The sequence below is a fragment of the Lolium perenne genome, chromosome 7, assembly GCF_019359855.2.
Source record: "Lolium perenne isolate Kyuss_39 chromosome 7, Kyuss_2.0, whole genome shotgun sequence".
Taxonomy (NCBI): domain Eukaryota; kingdom Viridiplantae; phylum Streptophyta; class Magnoliopsida; order Poales; family Poaceae; genus Lolium; species Lolium perenne.
Genome location: NC_067250.2, coordinates 40,276,868 through 40,294,017, shown reverse-complemented (window position 1 = coordinate 40,294,017; position 17,150 = coordinate 40,276,868). Strand labels below are relative to the sequence as shown.

Here is a 17,150-nt window from a genome sequence, read left to right as displayed (position 1 = left end):
CTTCCTTTGTGTTGCTTCAATACCTTTACTTTAATTTATTGCTTTATGAGTTAACTCTTATGCACGACTTATTGATGCTTGTCTTGAAGTACTATTCATGAAAAGTCTTTGCTTTATGATTCATTTGTTTACTCATGTCATTACCATTATTTTGATCGCTGCATTCATTACATATGCTTACAATAGTATGATCAAGGTTATGATGGCATGTCACTCCAGAAATTATCTTTGTTATCGTTTACCTGCTCGGGACGAGCAGGAACTAAGCTTGGGGATGCTGATACGTCTCCAACGTATCGATAATTTCTTATGTTCCATGCCACATTATTGATGATATCTACATGTTTTATACACATTATATGTCGTATTTATGCATTTTCCGGCACTAACCTATTAACGAGATGCCGAAGAGCCAGTTGCTGTTTTCTGCTGTTTTTGGTTTCAGAAATCCTAGTAAGGAAATATTCTCGGAATTGGACGAAATCAACGCCCAGGGTCCTATTTTTGCACGAAGCTTCCAGAAGACCGAGGGGGAAAGGAAGTGGGGCCACGAGGCGCCGACACAACAGGGCGGCGCGGCCTGGCCCTTGGCCGCGCGGCCCTGGCGTGTGGGGCCCTCGTGTGGCCCCCTGCGTTGCCCTTCCGCCTACTTAAAGCCTCCGTCGCGAAACCCCCAGTACCGAGAGCCACGATACGGAAAACCTTACTGAGGCGCCGCCGCCGCCAATCCCATCTCGGGGGATTCAGGAGATCGCCTCCGGCACCCTGCTGGAGAGGGGATTCATCTCCCGGAGGACTCTTCACCGCCATGATCGCCTCCGGACTGATGAGTGAGTAGTTCACCCCTGGACTATGGGTCCATAGCAGTAGCTAGATGGTTGTCTTCTCTTCATGTGCTTCATTGTCGGATCTTGTGAGCTGCCTAACATGATCAAGATCATCTATCTGTAATTCTATATGTTGTGTTTGTCGGGATCCGATGGATAGAGAATATTATGTTATGTTGATTATCAATCTATTACCTATGTGTTGTTTATGATCTTGCATGCTCTCCGTTATTAGTAGAGGCTCTGGCCAAGTTTTTACTCTTAACTCCAAGAGGGAGTATTTATGCTCGATAGTGGGTTCATGCCTCCATTAAATGCAGGACGATGTGAGAAAGTTCTAAGGTTGTGGATGTGCTGTTGCCACTAGGGATAAAACATTGATGCTATGTCCGAGGATGTAGTTATTGATTACATTACGCACCATACTTAATGCAATTGTCTGTTGTTTGCAACTTAATACTGGAAGGGGTTCGGATGATAACCTGAAGGTGGACTTTTTAGGCATAGATGCATGCTGGATAGAGGTCTATGTACTTTGTCGTAATGCCCAATTAAATCTCACAATACTTATCATATCATGTATGTGCATTGTTATGCCCTCTCTATTTGTCAATTGCCCGACTGTAATTTGTTCACCCAACATGCTATTTATCTTATGGGAGAGACACCTCTAGTGAACTGTGGACCCCGGTCCTATTCTTTACATCGCATACAATCTACTGCAATACTTGTTCTACTGTTTTCTGCAAACAATCATCTTCCACACAATACGGTTAATCCTTTGTTACAGCAAGCCGGTGAGATTGACAACCTGACTGTTTCGTTGGGGCAAAGTACTTTGGTTGTGTTGTGCAGGTTCCACGTTGGCGCCGGAATCCCTGGTGTTGCGCCGCATTACATCCCGCCGCCATCAACCTTCAACGTGCTTCTTGGCTCCTCCTGGTTCGATAAACCTTGGTTTCTTTCTGAGGGAAAACTTGCTGCTGTGCGCATCATACCTTCCTCTTGGGGTTCCCAACGAACGTGTGAGTTACACGCCATCAGTCCCTCGGGCGACGGCCCGCAATGCCTTCTGGCACACGTCCTGGCGTTTGCGAGGGCGTGCCACCTGACCTATACCTGGCCAGGAAGGTGATGGATTGCTTCGACTAGTTTCCTGCATGGCAAACACGTAAACATTAAATACGAGTCCCGATCGGCTCTTAAGTTGTTCTGTGGATCGGCTCCAAGAGCCGATTGCCCCATGGTTCATGTTAGATTTATAGTGACATGGGGATCATGCTATATCGATATAAAGCTAAACTAATCCACGATAGTTTGGGGTTTTCGCCGCATAATCGGAACATCCTACGCGTAGTTGAGCCTAGCAGATAAGTAAGATAATGGAAAACCAACCCTAAAGAGGCCTAAAAACCAACATGAAGTTGATCCCCGGAACAATCCCTCTAGGGCTTAATAAACCACACCTTACGCACTACCGGATCGTTCAACCCGTTTATAAGGCCTAACCATGCGGATATCAAACTAATCCTTGAAGAACAAGGAGCAACTATAACGGATTAGATCTACTAAATAAAGAACAAACAAGATGCTGCCCTTACACCTAAAATAGGTGTAAGGGCAGCTAGATATCGAGGGGCAGCGTAGCTAAACAAGTTCATCGTGAAAGCATCGACGTCAGCCCCAAAACATCTACGGTAAGGGTGTTGCTCGCCATCAAAAAGGCTTCAGCACGAGCAACACCAACAACGAATAAACGTATACTGCCTAGATCGCAAGATGCGATCTAGGCAGCATGATGCTTACCCGGGAGAAACCCTCGAAACAAGGGGTGGCGATGCGCCTAGATTGATTTGTTGTGAACGTGATCGTCCTCCTTTCTCAATAACCCTAGATACATATTTATAGTCCGTAGACTTTCTAACTTGGGAAAAAACCCAACCGTGTACGAGCTAAACTCTATCTCTTAATTCTAACCGACACGTAACCTACTATAATTTACAGATACACGGGCAATCTTGCCCAAACTTCTTGTACAAGGCCGGTTCGGGAATATCTTCCGTGCATATCCTCTAAGCCCATTTAATCACGGCCCATCTCCAGACTTGGTCAAATTCTGGTGATAACAATTCCTTATCAGTCACTTAGGCCATCGTATTCATGTATTGCGTTGTACTGTATGACATCTCATACCAACCAATATGGTACAAATACCCAAGAATTTTATTATGTGACCAAACAAGGAATACATCCATAACATGTATATCATTTATATACACCTGAACTAGACTTTCTAGTATTTTCTTTCTTTCTGCCAAAATATCTTTTGTAGTTTCTCTTTTAGCTTTCCTCATTCTGAGAAAACACTTCACCTTCAATAACTTCTAGGTTTGTTGGTCAAATACCAATAACCTTGAGGTTCTTACTTTGAAGTTGATCATCATATGACAAGTGTTTCAGATTTCACTATTAGTAACTTTGTAATATGATGAACAATTTCACTCATAATTTTATCCATCATATCATGACGACTTTTTCGAGACCATGTCTATACATGCTAGGCTTGTAAAGTTTAACCTCAGTATTCGCATGTGCAAATCTGGCTTGCACCCGTTGTATGCACACGTAGAATCTATACCTTAGTATTCGAAACGACGAGTCTTTAGCAACGGTGCATACTAAGGACGATCACTTCATGGATATGCGAATATCGTTAGTGCCCCAATAGTTGGAGGATTGGGACGCCTTGCGTCTTCAACCTTCGTACATTCCCATAAAACTTATGAGTTTATGTAGTCTCACCAAATTATATTCTATCACCTTGCAACAAGGTCTTAGATATCACATATATCTTATACCTCGCTTATTTCTGAAAACAAAATTTTCAGTTCCTTACTTTTCAAACAGATTTGAACTTCAAGTTTCACGGAGACAAGATGACTTTAGGTACTAATTGAAACCATAGCTCTTTGAATCAACAATGTGAGGTTTACTAAAAGTTTGCAATAGGACTTAATCATTTCTTGATTCTTTAATAATACGGTACCAGTCCGTAAAGTTTCTTGTCAGACTTAACAGTATTTCTATCTCAATTACAAAACTAGCGCATGGTAGAAAACGGATGCCAATACTACAAAATTAATTCAAAATACTACTCAGACTATGTTTATGATAATTAGTTCATGTTTTAATCTAATTACTAATGAACTCCCACTTAATACAACATCCCTCATAGTTGTTAAGTGGTACACGATCCACATCCACTACACCAAAACTGATCATCACGTGAGATGATGTAGCTTCAATGGTGAACATCAACATGTTGATCATATCATCCATATGACTCGTGTTCAACCTTTCGGTTTCCGTTGTCCCGAGGCCATGTCTGTACATGCTAGGCTCGTCAAGCAAACCCAAGTATTCCGCGTATGCAAACATGGCTTACACCCGTTGTATGTAATCGTTGAGTCTATCACATCCGATCATCACGAGATGCTTTGAAAACAACGAAGTATATCAACGGTGCATATGAGGGGAGAACACTTTATTATCTTGATATTAATGTGAGGGATCATCTTATAATGCTACCGTCGCGTTCTAAGCAAAATAAGATGCATAAAGGATTAACATCACATGCAATTCATATGTGATATGATATGGCCCTTTAGTCTTTGCGCCTTCGATCTTTATCTCCAAAGCACGGACATGATCTCCATCATCAACGGGCATGATCTCCATCATCGTCGGCGTAGCGTCAAGGTTCATGGCGCCGTCTTCATGGTTGTTCACCTCATGTAGCAACTATACAACTACTTTGAAATACTACTCAACATGAAATTTAAAGACAACCATAAGGCTCCTGCCGGTTGCCACAATGCAATAATGATCATCTCATACATATTCATCATCACATCATGGCCATATCACATCACCAAACCCTGCAAAAACAAGTTAGACGTCTCTAATTTGGTTTGCATATTTTACGTGGTTTAGGGTTTTCGAGTAAGATCCAATCTACCTACGAACATGAACCACAACGGTGATACTAGTGTTGTCAATAGAAAGAGTAAATTGAATCTTCACTATGGTGGGAGAGACAGACACCCGCAAAGCCTCTTATGCAATACAAGTTGCATGTCGAACGTGGAGCAAGTCTCATGAACGCGGTCATGTAAAGTTAGCCCGAGCCGCTTCATCCCACCATGCCACAAAGATGCAAAGTACTCGAACTAAAGACAACAAAGCATCAACGCCCACAAACAATTGTGTTCTACTCGTGCAACCAATCTATGCATAGACACGGCTCTGATACCACTGATGGGATTCATAGCATAGAAAACAAAAATTTTCCTACCGCGAGAACGCAATCCAAGCCAAGATGCAATCTAGAAGACGGTAGCAACGAGGGGATGAACGAGACTAACCCTTGAAGATTTCCAAAGCCTACGAGATTAGATCTCGTTGTTGCAGAAGATGATCACTTGCCGCTTTCAAAAGCGCGTAGAAGATCTTGACGGTGCCACAATCGGGCAGCACCTCCGTACTCGGTCACACGTACGGTGTTGATGAAGACGATGTCCTTCTCCCCGTTCCAACGGGCAGCGGAAGTAGTAGATCCTCCTCGGAGTCCCGGCAGCACGACGGCGTGGTGGCGGTGGTGGTGGAGAACTCCGGCAGGGCTTCGCCTAAGCGTATGCGGGAGTTGTATGTGGAGGAGAGGTAGCTAGGGTTTGGGGAGAGGGGGCTTGGGCGCCGGCCAACTAGGGCTGCGGCCAAGGGTGGCAAGGTGTAGCCGGCCCCTCCCCTATGCTCCTCATTATATAGGTGGAAATCCCCAAGAGTTTTAGTCAAAGTCTTCGAATAAGACCCCAACAACAAAACCTCCCAAACGTGGGAAACCTACTCAAGGGGGGAGTCCTACCCAAGGTGGGACTCCCACCTTTCCTTTAGGTGGGGTGGCCGGCCACCTATGGTGGAGTCCACCTGGGACTCTACCCCCTTAGGGTTGGCCGGCCTAGCTAGTGGAGTCCCTCCGGGACTCCGCCTTCCATAGTGCCTTTCTTCCGGACTTTTCTAGAACCTTCTAGAACCTGCCATAAATGCACCGAATCATTTCCAAACTTGGAATATGACTTCCTATATGAGAGTGGATTCTGTGACCGGGTGTATACGTGAGCACGCGGTCATCACCGTTGGATCTGGTCCATCACCGTTGGATTCAGCCTATCAACAAACAGCGACTAACGGTTCTGTGAACTTTTGCTCCGTGTAAGGCCCAGCAGTCGCTAGCATGCATGCTTGAGTAGCAACAACCAAACGTGTGTGGGACCCGCTTGAGTAGCAACAACCAAATGAGCTTACGTTGGCTCGATTTGGAGCCTGTCTGCTCAGGAATGAATTAAAACAAAATAAGCTTGGATCAATTGCTGGATCCATTTCGCTAGTACGCACTGCACAGTGTTTGAAGATTTTCTCCATGCATTCCATCGGTTCTCCATGAATTAGTAGACGAAAATCAGTACTGTTTTGGTGTTCATCACTTCAGCACAGGAAAAAGTTGAATTCTATTGTATTGACCATTATGTGAGACCGAGACCAATCACACATAAAGTCCATCGAAACAAAGAGATCCCAGCTCGAAAATGGAAGAAAACTCACTTCCAGAGAAATCCAATGTCGGCAAACCTGCTGCAGATTACACCTCCGGCCATACTCCGCGGCGGCGGATTGAGCTGCCGCTCTGTCTAACGTACTGTAGATGCGATTTTGGGGGATCAGTAGCTCAATGGGCGGCGGATTGAGCTGCCCGGATCTCGGCACGATGAAGCGGTCGCTCGCTGGGCGAAGGTTGGCCCGCTCCTTCAGAAGCTGCTCCTCGCCGGGCCGCTCCTGCGCTGGCGCAACCCACCGCCACCAGCCCTGTCCAACCTCGCCATGTCGGTGGTACCAGCGGTAGCCGGTGCTGCTACCAACAGCCGCCGACCCTCCTACCAGCGGTCTCCGGTGCTGCTCCGAACCACCGCCGCCCGCTGATACCAACGATCGCCGGCCCTGCTATGAGCGATCTCCAGTTCTGCTCCGAACGGCCGCCGGTGCTGCTCCGACCGGCCGCTTCCGCTGCTACCGGCCCCCGGCGCTGCTCCGAATTGCTGTCGTCGCTGCTACCAGGGCTGGGTCACGAGGCTGGGTCACGAGGCGGCGGGGCCATGGGGACGCCATGCTGTCGCTGGCCCGCGTCGGCGGACGGCATGAGTGAGCTCTTCTCCTACTCGATTTCCCCGCCGGCAAGGGCTCCTGCGGGCAGCGGTAGCCGGCGCGGCCATGTGACAGCTTAACCTGTGGAATGTGGTTCAATGTTAAGTGCTAGTTCATGATAGACCCATGTGATCTAAGACCACAACACAATCAGCATATCTGTTTTATACGAAATAGGGCCTATTGGTTATGGCTATTTCAAATTTATTGTGTGATCGCATTGCACCATACTACTCTCAGTAATCTTGTTTTTTCTCCAGACAAGTGAAATGTTTGTACAAAAGCGTATAACATGGAAGTTCATGAAGCTAACCTTGCCACCAGGTAGCCCTCCAATGCTGTTGATACGAACAGGTGGGCAGTCAGTGCCGAGGAAACAATCAACACTCGCACCTAGTTGTTTCAAACCGACACCTAAGTCACCGATAGGACGCTCCATCATTCTTGGTACTCCATCAAGAACATAACTGAAACATACGTCGCATTTCCACCAGCAGCTACTACAGCTGCCGTCAATGGCCGCATTGCAGTTCCAGCGTTGCCCAAGAAGAGCTTTACTTCCTCCTTGGCATCCTTTTCAATCGGGAACCTGCCGCCGCAGCCGACGACTACAGCTCTTTTTGCAACTTTGTCTGCTTCCACTGAGAGCCCAAGCGCGTCCAGGGCCTCGAGCATGTAGTGGACATCCTCGCTGTTCAACAGGTTATCCACGACCGTTGTTCCCTGATGAGCAAAAGCCAGTTAATGATCAGCAAGAGATGACAGCGAAGCAAAGCAGTTTCAATTGCTTATCGTACTGCAAATAAGTTGACAGGGCATGCTGCACTATAATATTCCGATGAGTGGAAAGTGAATAAACTGACTTTTGCTCATCCAAGGCCACATATAATATTGATCCAACTAACTACATAATTCTAACGATTCGATAAACGAATATAGGAATTGGCTACTAAGAAGAGTAACCTTGAACTAAATCCTATGGCTAGATCGTTTTAAGTAAAAAGAAAAAAATCTTATGATCTCACGAGCACCTAGCATGATAAGGTGCTCCTAAACCATCTCGGCACCCAATTCACACAAAGGGGAGAAGTAGGGAGAGGGGCTTTGTCTGCTTGTTTTCTCACCTCGAACAAGGCGGAGAGGAGAAGGATCCGGTTGGAGAGCGACTTGGAGCCGGGCAGCTGCACGGCGCCGGAGATCTCCCGGATGGGCTGCAGCACGACCTTCTCCAGAGCACCGCCCCGCCACGGCACCGCAGACGCATCCCGCGAGCCGGGCGCGCCGGCATCCGGAGGCGGCGCGAGAAGGCGGAGGAGGCCGGGGCGGCGGCGGCGCGCGGTCGAGCGTGGTCGGGCGAGCAGGCCTCCGGCGGGGGAGAGGAGCAGCAGCGCGCGGTCGGATGGGCGGCACGGCCGCATCCGGACAGCGCGGGGCCGCGGTCGGAGATGGGCGGCGAGCCAGAGGGCGGGCAGCAGCAGAGCTGGCGGCGCTCGACGATTTGGTGTGGCCGGGCGGCACGACGGCAGCGCGACGCGAAACACGGGCGGCGTCGTCCGTCCTGGACCGCCTCGGCCGGGACTGGGGAAGAGGGAGCCGCTGCGTACGGTTGAAGACAGGGATAAAGGGCGAGCTCGATGGTTGGCCATGACAGTCCAAATCGAGTCGACGAGCGGACCAGGTCGTGTTGGCGGACCAGATCCCGCGTCCTCCGGCCAGCGGACGACGCACGGCTGTGGACAACGTCGAATCAATGGATGCGCGTCAGGAGCTTGGACACGGTCGAGCAGAGGGGGAGAGGGCGAGCTTGGGCGAGTTGGGATCTTGGTCGGCTTCGCTTTCTTTGTGCAGGTCAGCTAGCGGTGGTGTCCCAGAATCATCATTGCATACGCCAAAAATTCGCACGGTAACGGCTAAACTAACACCGTCGGAAATTCGAATGAAGCCTGGTGACACGTGTCAGTATCTCACCACGTGCTCACGTATACACCCGGTCACCAGGCTTCATTCGCTTCCTATATATGAATCTTATTCTCCGGACCATTCCAGACCTCCTCGTGATGTCTTGGATCCCATCTGAGACTCCGAACAAAACTTCGAACTCCATTCCAGATTCCATATCTACTCAAACGATATCAAACCTTAAGTGTGTCACCCTACGGTTCGCGAACTATGCAGACATGGTTGAAACTTCTCTCCGACCAATAACCAATAGCGGGATCTGGAGATCCATAATGGCTCCCACATATTCAACGATGACTTAGTGATCGAATGAATCATTCACATACGATACCGATTCCCTTTGTCACGCGATATTTTACTTGTCCGAGGTTTGATCATCGGTATCTCTATACCTTGTTCAACCTCGTCTCCTGACAAGTACTCTTTACTCGTACCGTGGTATGTGGTCTCTTATGAACCATTCATATGCTTGCAAGCTAATTAGACGACATTCCACCGAGAGGGTCCAGAGTATATCTATCCGTCATCGGGATGGACAAATCCCACTGTTGATCCATATGCCTCAACTCATACTTTCCGGATACTTAATCCCACCTTTATAACCACCCATTTACGCAGTGACGTTTGATGTAATCAAAGTACCTTTCCGGTATAAGTGATTTACATGATCTCATGGTCGAAGGACTAGGTAACTATGTATCGAAAGCTTATAGCAAATAACTTAATGACGTGATCTTATGCTACACTTAATTGGGTGTGTCCATTACATCATTCAAATAATGACATAACCTTGTTATTAATAACATCCAATGTTCATGATCATGAAACGATGATCATCTATTAATTAACAAGCTAGTTATACAAAAGGCTTACTAGGGACTCCTTGCTGTTCACATAACACACATGTATCAATATTTCGGTTAATACAATTATAGCATGGTATGTAAACATTTATCATAAACATGAAGATATATTATAATAACCATTTTATTATTGCCTCTTGGGCATATCTCCAACAAGGGCGCAGTGGTTGTCCTGGCCGGAGTCCCCGGCGCCCTCCGGCGTGTCCAGCCGGAACAGCGCGTCGCCGCCGGGGGGCGTCGTCCTCATCGACGGCGACGACGACGAGTACCACTGGGAGTAGGGTGGCGCACCGGCGACCACCGCGTCCCAAACCCTGGACTAGGGTTTCCTCTTTTTTTATTTTAAAGCCCATATAGGGTTTTTGTAAAAATTTCCCAAAATAGGGCTAAGTTTAATGAACTCTAGTTTAAATTTAATTTGGTTGCTTTTCCTTTTTTAGATTTATTTTCTTTTTATATTGACATTTGTGATGCGTCTGCGCGTTGGGCGCAGCGTGCGACTTAAACGGATACGCAGATGCGGGCCGCTATCCGGGTATCCACGCGGCCATCCAAACGGCTTAAAACCGACGGCCCAACGCGTCCATTTAGATCGCAGCCTTGAGAAAAACTCGGATGCGCAATGCAGTATTAGTAGCAAGTTAGTAACCGGAGGATCGAGATCACGCCACAAATTTCACGAAAAGAGAAATGCACACGCACGCGTGCATGCCGAGCGATCTTATCCTGGTGACGTTTTGAAACGTACTCCACTTGGCTCAACTGAATTCGACTTTAACCAAAACTGTTGCCGCGGTACGTGCATGCGCAAGCAGTGACGAACACACGAGCTTCTCTCGGTCGACCTGCTTACGATATCATATAGCTGCTTGAGTGTACGTACAGCCCAACGATCGACAGCGCAAATCCATCTGGAGCAGGTTGCATATACAATATGTATACAACCATTTTTTTGCGCGCTTTATTCGTCGATGGCGCAAGTGGTGCCGGCATCGGTCGATTTGCCGTGGTTTTACTCCGCAAAAGAACACGCCCTGCCCGTGGTAGCCACGCGCCCATCTAGTTTTATATGATGCCAGTGGGCGCATCACACGATATTCCTCGGCTGAATGTCTCCCTCGAACATTTCCCTCTTTGTCTCCCACTCCGCTCTCGCGTCACACCGATCCATCCATGCTTTCAAAATCCTCGTGCACTGATCGATCGGGTCAGCTACGTACTTCTTTATTCATACGCAACCATAGTGTATACAGAGGAAGGAGCATCTTTAAGAAGGAAATGGCTTTAATTCTTCATAAGGCTTCTCGGAGGTCTTATGCTGACATGCAATCTTTTTTTCGATAAAGAGCATATATTATTATCATGGAGATACCAATTACATCCAGCCTCTGCAACAATATCATGCCCTAATGGCATAAAGGATGCACACAGCCAAAAAATATAAAAGAATTATACAAAAAAAAGTCCCGCTACAGAGATCGGAAACTTGAAACAGCAACTCTGACACCACCAAGACAACACCAGAAGATCAACTTCATATGAAGAAAGTTCTCACTCTCAAAACAATGTCTTCAACAAGAACATTGCCAGGCACAACCAATTAAGGCCAGACCTTGGATTTTCACCCTGAAATATAGAACTCTGAACTTCTCCTGTGTAGTCGCCCCCACATACAAGTTGTTGTTTGAAGTCACGAAGCACCAAGCCAATTTCACCTCACCACCAAGATCCGACCACCATTGCTCTTCCACCGATCTCGGCTTTCATGACCTTCTCCGCCAGCACCATGGAAAGAAAATGAGCTCCATGATATTAACAGCCAGCAGACCTTCGAAGCGCTCCCTCTGAAACCAAACGGCCCGATAAAAAACATGGGTGCGAACGACCGAAAACACCCAATCCAACAATCTTCAGGCATTGATCGCACAATGAATTTCGTCGGCAGAGCCTTCCAGAACACGACAATCCAGCTAGCCCGGTGGGAAGAAGCTTCCGATCGATCTTCACTTGGCGCGAGAGAAATCCAAGGACCGCCACTATTATTCGAGACTAGCGGTCCCCTCGCCGCCGGTTAACTACCAACCTGAGCAGAAGATATGGCAGCCATTGGTCTGCCCAGCGATCTGCTTCCGCAGCATCACGTCTAGTCGAAACGCTCCCTTGGCACTGTTGTGTGCCAGGAACAGGGATCAGCAACCATGACGAGCATCAGCAGACGGTAGTACTCCATGGAGATGTTGTAGACTTGTACTGTAGTCCGTAAAAACCATGGAGAGGTAGCCCTTGCGCCTTCCGATGGGATTCTCAGAGTGCCCGTGTATGCACGCGCTATCGGCGTTGGCGAACATGCACACCAGGGACTCCCATCTGCCCACGATCTCGATCTGGTCATCCGGCTCACTTCCGTCGCCACGGAAGTTTGCACATGTGCGTCCGCTTGAGATCCCGACGCTGCACACAGCCCAGGGCACCCCGACGGAATCTGTACGAGACGGTTGAGCCGGCGATCTCAGATGCGATCAGCCCATACCGGGAGACAAGGAGAGGGAGATCCGCCAGGGTAAAAGAAAAAACGACGAGCAGGGACGCCCCACCGCCGCCGTCCGCCGTCGAGCGGCCTCCTCCGGCGGCGGCGAGGCGAAAGGGGCGGTGTTGTTGGAGCTCTAGCGGCGGCGGCGGTTGCGCCTCCGGAGTCGCCCTAGATGCAATCTTGGTGCAACAACTTCATTAATTAGTTTCCTGTGTATAGATCTTTAGTTAGTTGCTTTGAGCTTTCCTCAAGCTCTGATTTGCAACTTGTTTGTACCTTTGTAACACCATAAAACACAAAAAAAAATCAATAACAATAGGCCGCAGTGGGAACAGCTTCAAACAAAAATCTCTAGCCGAACCACAATAATGATTTAGCGGACTAAATAAATGATGGTTTCCCATTTTAGGCACCGCTTGGATGCATGGAAATTATACACGTCTAAATTAAAATACCAGGGAGTTCCAGTGGTCACCAATTAAACCCCCGGTAAAGAAACGGACGTACATTGATCCGTGCGTTTTACGGGCGGAAACATGTCGAATTCAGGACGGATCGAATGGGAAATGAAACAACGGAAGTCTAGAAATTAATAGGCTCCGAGAGATACCCCGGTTTTGGCCTAAATTACAACAATCCAAGCCGGACCTTAACACGACTGATTCTCGGCCGCGACCTCGCGAAGACGGGGGAATTTTGCCTCCAACGAGAGCGAGTACCCTCCACTGGCCCTCCTCCGCCACTCTGCTTTGCTCGACGGTGGTTGCCGTCGCTGGAATCGGGCCACAAACCGCCACAACCATTTCAATCCTACCACTAATTCAAGGTCGTTTTCGACCACGACGAGCCCGGTTTGTTCGAAAACGAAGCCATCGGAGGATGGAGATGTCGTAGATCGACCGCCGCAGAGCTAGGTGTCGCTGGGACCGAGCCCCCTCAGCCTATTTTCTCACAAGGAGTATCTAGCCGCGTCGACTTTGTTAATCGACTGGCGGCTGACTAGACTGCTTTTCCGCAACCTCTACACCATATTCATGTCTTCGCGCATCCCCGTCGGTCTTCTTACCCGTCTGTGTCGGTTCAACTCTGCCGGCTGTGGTTCTCACCTCCTTCGTCCACAGGGTGTTCGACGAAATAACAATGTGAGTTTTTTCTTGTGATTTCAATTTTGTTTTCAACCGGCTTCATCATAGATCTTCGGCTTAAGATGAAGAGGTTGAGGGATATGAACTTCGACGACTCTTCATCCTAGGAGGAGGAAGAACATGAAGATTTGGAAATGGCTATGATCATTTTGAACGAGGATTTTTGTCGGCTGATGCTAGGATCCCAATTCGGTCATGTGTACATCAACTGGGATATATTGGAGGGGCATGCGAAGCTCAAGAGATATTATTTCAACCCAATGCAACCTATCCGGAGAAGTAATTCCGGCGACGGTTTCAGATGCACAAGAGTCTATCCCTCACAACTGCGATACATGCCAGGGGAACTATTGGCCCATCTCAAATGGAGACCCTGTTGAGCCTGAGCATGACGCAAACATGATTCAGAATTTCCTCGAAATGCACCAAACCATTGATAACAAGGAGATGCATGCTCAGCTCCAAGATGATGTTGTTTAGCATCAGTGGCATATCAGCGTCGCTTCTTAGTTGTGCTTTTATCATTCTTTTTAATTCATATGAACCTAGGTGTCTTTGGTTTTGAAAAAAATGATTTTTTAGAATTATTAATTTGTTTTGTAATATTGAATAATTTTGTTTGAACATTGAATAATTCATGTTATAACCATTTATGGTTTGTTCAAATGATTTGAATTGTAACAATTTTTTTAAGGAATTAAGTATATGGGACCAGCTAGAAACTGCTTTTTTTAACGAGCAAATACATGAAGTTAAGGTATATATAGGGAGGATTTTACTTCCTTAAAATATAGGAGTTCAAGTACAAATGTTCTTATACCGGAGTATTGCAAAATAAATAAAAATTAGGTAAAAGGCCACTCAAGTGTCTGGCTTTAAATTAATGAAGGTTATACAAGAATCTTGAAATCAGCTTACAAACCACAAACAGTACTACAAACAGAACAAATAAAAAAAGGTGTGATTATTCTCGGCCGGATGCATTTTGCCTAGTTGCAACCTCACTTGCAACAAAAAAAAAATTAGAATTTGCAATGCAAGTGCACGAATCACGATGCAAATCTAATGGTGTAGGACTTGAGTGAATTAGTTGGCAAAACCGATTTTTTTTAAAAAAAATAAGAGCACGGTTTCTAGGCTATTGTAAAGATTTAGGTAGAGTCGTTACAGTTTTGTCGGAAAATCGACAAAGATTCGGGCCATGTATCACAACCACAGAGATGGATGAGACTCGACTGGAGAGATCCTTAAAACTAATTGTGATGGTTCTTTCCAAGAATCAGAGCGACGGGGAGGATGGGGCTCTGTGGTTCGGGATGCAGATGGGACGGCAAGGGGATCAGGCGCCGGTGTGATCATGCATGCATCTAGCGCAGCGCAAGTAGAGGCTATGGCATGCGGAGAGGCGATACATGCAGCAACAGGTTGGGGAATGGCTTTTGACTTGGCGCCCGAAGGAATACTCTACCGCGATATTCGTGCTTTTGTCCAGCTTAATTTTATTTCAGTGGATTTTTGTTTTGTTCCAAGAACTAATAATGTCGCACATTTGTTGGCGCCAATGGGTTCGTCCCAGACCCAAGTACGGCTGTTATGGCCTGAATCAATACCGAATTGTGTAAATGAGTTGGTGGCCAGTGAGTTTGCGGAGCCAAGTTAATGGAATCAGAGTGTTCCATCTAAAAATAAAAGATTTTTTTTTTGCGAATCTAAAAATAAAAGATTTAAGTAGAGTATACTTCCATTAGATTGGACCTATACATTGTTTTATATTTTGATACTAGTAAAACGGAGACGTGCGAATCACAAGCCGTAACGTAGGTAGTCAAGTCGAACTCGTACTCTTCTCAAAAAAAAAAAAAAAGTAAAACTCGGACTAAACGAGAGAATCGGCGAGCGGGGCAGGAGTGTCAACATCCGCAGATCATGTGCGGAGTACACGTCGGCGGAAGGGCGTGTGGCTGCCACACGCGAGCGCCATCGTAGCCCTCCATTCCTCGAACCCTAGCAGGCTCCTGCTATAAAATACCCCCGGCGCGCTCGCCTGGGCGTGTGGCCGCCACACTCCAACATCCTTCAGCCGCTGCGCACTCACACGCCATTCCCAGCCCGATCGATCGGCATCGGCCCCGTGCTTCTTCTCGGTCAAGTGCTCCACGGATCCATGGACTCTCACGTCAGCTCCCACGTCCACGCCGGCGCCGCGCGCGGGACGAAGGAGGCATCATACGACGTCGTCGTCGCGCTCGCGGTCGACGTCGAGCCGGCCACCGATCCCTCGTCGACGAAGCTCGCCGACCACGCCATTCACCCGAGCGGCGGTGGCAAAGGCGTCGACTACATGGCCCGCGCGCAGTGGCTCCGCGCGGCGGTCCTGGGCGCCAACGACGGGCTCGTCTCCGTGGCGTCCCTCATGATCGGCGTCAGCGCCGCCAACGGCAAGGGCGCCGACGGCGGCAGGACGATGCTCGTGTCGGGCCTGGCCGGGCTGGTGGCGGGCGCCTGCAGCATGGCCATCGGCGAGTACGTCTCCGTGTACGCGCAGTACGACATCGAGGTGTCCCAGGCCAAGCGCGAGGACGACGACGGCCCCGGCGCCAAGGCCAAGGAGAACCTGCCGAGCCCGGCGCGGGCCGCACTGGCGTCGGCGCTGGCGTTCGCGGTGGGCGCGCTCGTGCCGCTGCTGGCGGGCGGATTCGTGAGGCCGTGGGGCGCCAGGGTCGGGGCCGTGTGCGCGGCCACCACCCTCGGGCTGGCGGGCTTCGGGGCCACCGGCGGGTACCTGGGCGGCGCCAGCATGGCGAGGTCCGGGTTCAGGGTGCTCGCGGGCGGGTGGCTCGCCATGGCCGTCACGTACGGCGTGCTCTGGCTCTTCGTCAAGCTGTTCCACATTCAAGTCTCGTCGTTGGCATGATGCGCGTGATTATGTGGGTTGGCAGGTCATCGCGGGTTTCCCGAAATATTACTCGATTACATCTAGCTCGTAGAGCGCATGCATGCTTAATGACTTGAGTATAGATCGAGATCCTCCGTCCATGGGTACACTGAAAGTCTGAGTGGCATTGCTTCTGCAAATGGACAAGATTTGCTGCAGCTTGCACAAATTTCTGTAGCAGTAGAACACTGCGAGAGGAGTTCACCTTTTCGATTTCGATAGAGCAACTTTATAAGAGCATCTCCACCGGCAGCCCCCAATAGTCGCCGGCAGGAACATCGGCACTACCGTATGAGGGTTGCCGGCACATCATCCTCTATCTCGGGATGCTGCTCCCACACCGACGCCCCCATACGCCAGCCCCGATAGGTTTTGAAATTTAAAATGATATTCAAAAACCCAAATTCATACGAAATTCATACAAAAGTAGCTCGAATTTTAACATAACTAAAACTTAATCTTAATCGTGATCTACTGGCCGTCGGTTGGGGCGCTCGACGCCCTCCCTCGTCGTCGTTCTTCGCTATTGCCGCATGCGTCCGTGCCCGCTTCTCCTCCCTTCCTTCGCGCATCTGGCGGTGGAGCATGGCGGCCGGCGTCGCAGGGGCTTGTCGGCGGCGCTGTCCCCGCGCTTCC

General features: G+C 48.6%; 1 protein-coding gene and 1 pseudogene across 1 annotated transcript; one reads left to right on the top strand and one right to left on the bottom strand.

Moving 5' to 3' along the window:
• Positions 1 to 6,333: 6,333 nt before the first annotated feature.
• LOC127313412 (uncharacterized) lies at positions 6,334 to 8,822 on the bottom strand (annotated as a pseudogene).
• Positions 8,823 to 15,902: 7,080 nt separating this feature from the next.
• Positions 15,903 to 16,493, top strand: LOC127313413 (vacuolar iron transporter homolog 2-like). Its single transcript, XM_051343917.2, has one exon. It carries the CDS (start codon positions 15,921 to 15,923, stop codon positions 16,491 to 16,493), a length of 573 nt encoding a protein of 190 aa, XP_051199877.1. The 5' UTR covers positions 15,903 to 15,920.
• The last annotated feature ends 657 nt before the right edge of the window (positions 16,494 to 17,150 follow it).

Coding starts and splice junctions, on each gene's coding strand:
- LOC127313413 (XM_051343917.2), top strand. CDS start 15,921: ATGGCCCGCGCGCAGTGGCTCCGCGCGGCGGTCCTGGGCGCCAACGAC.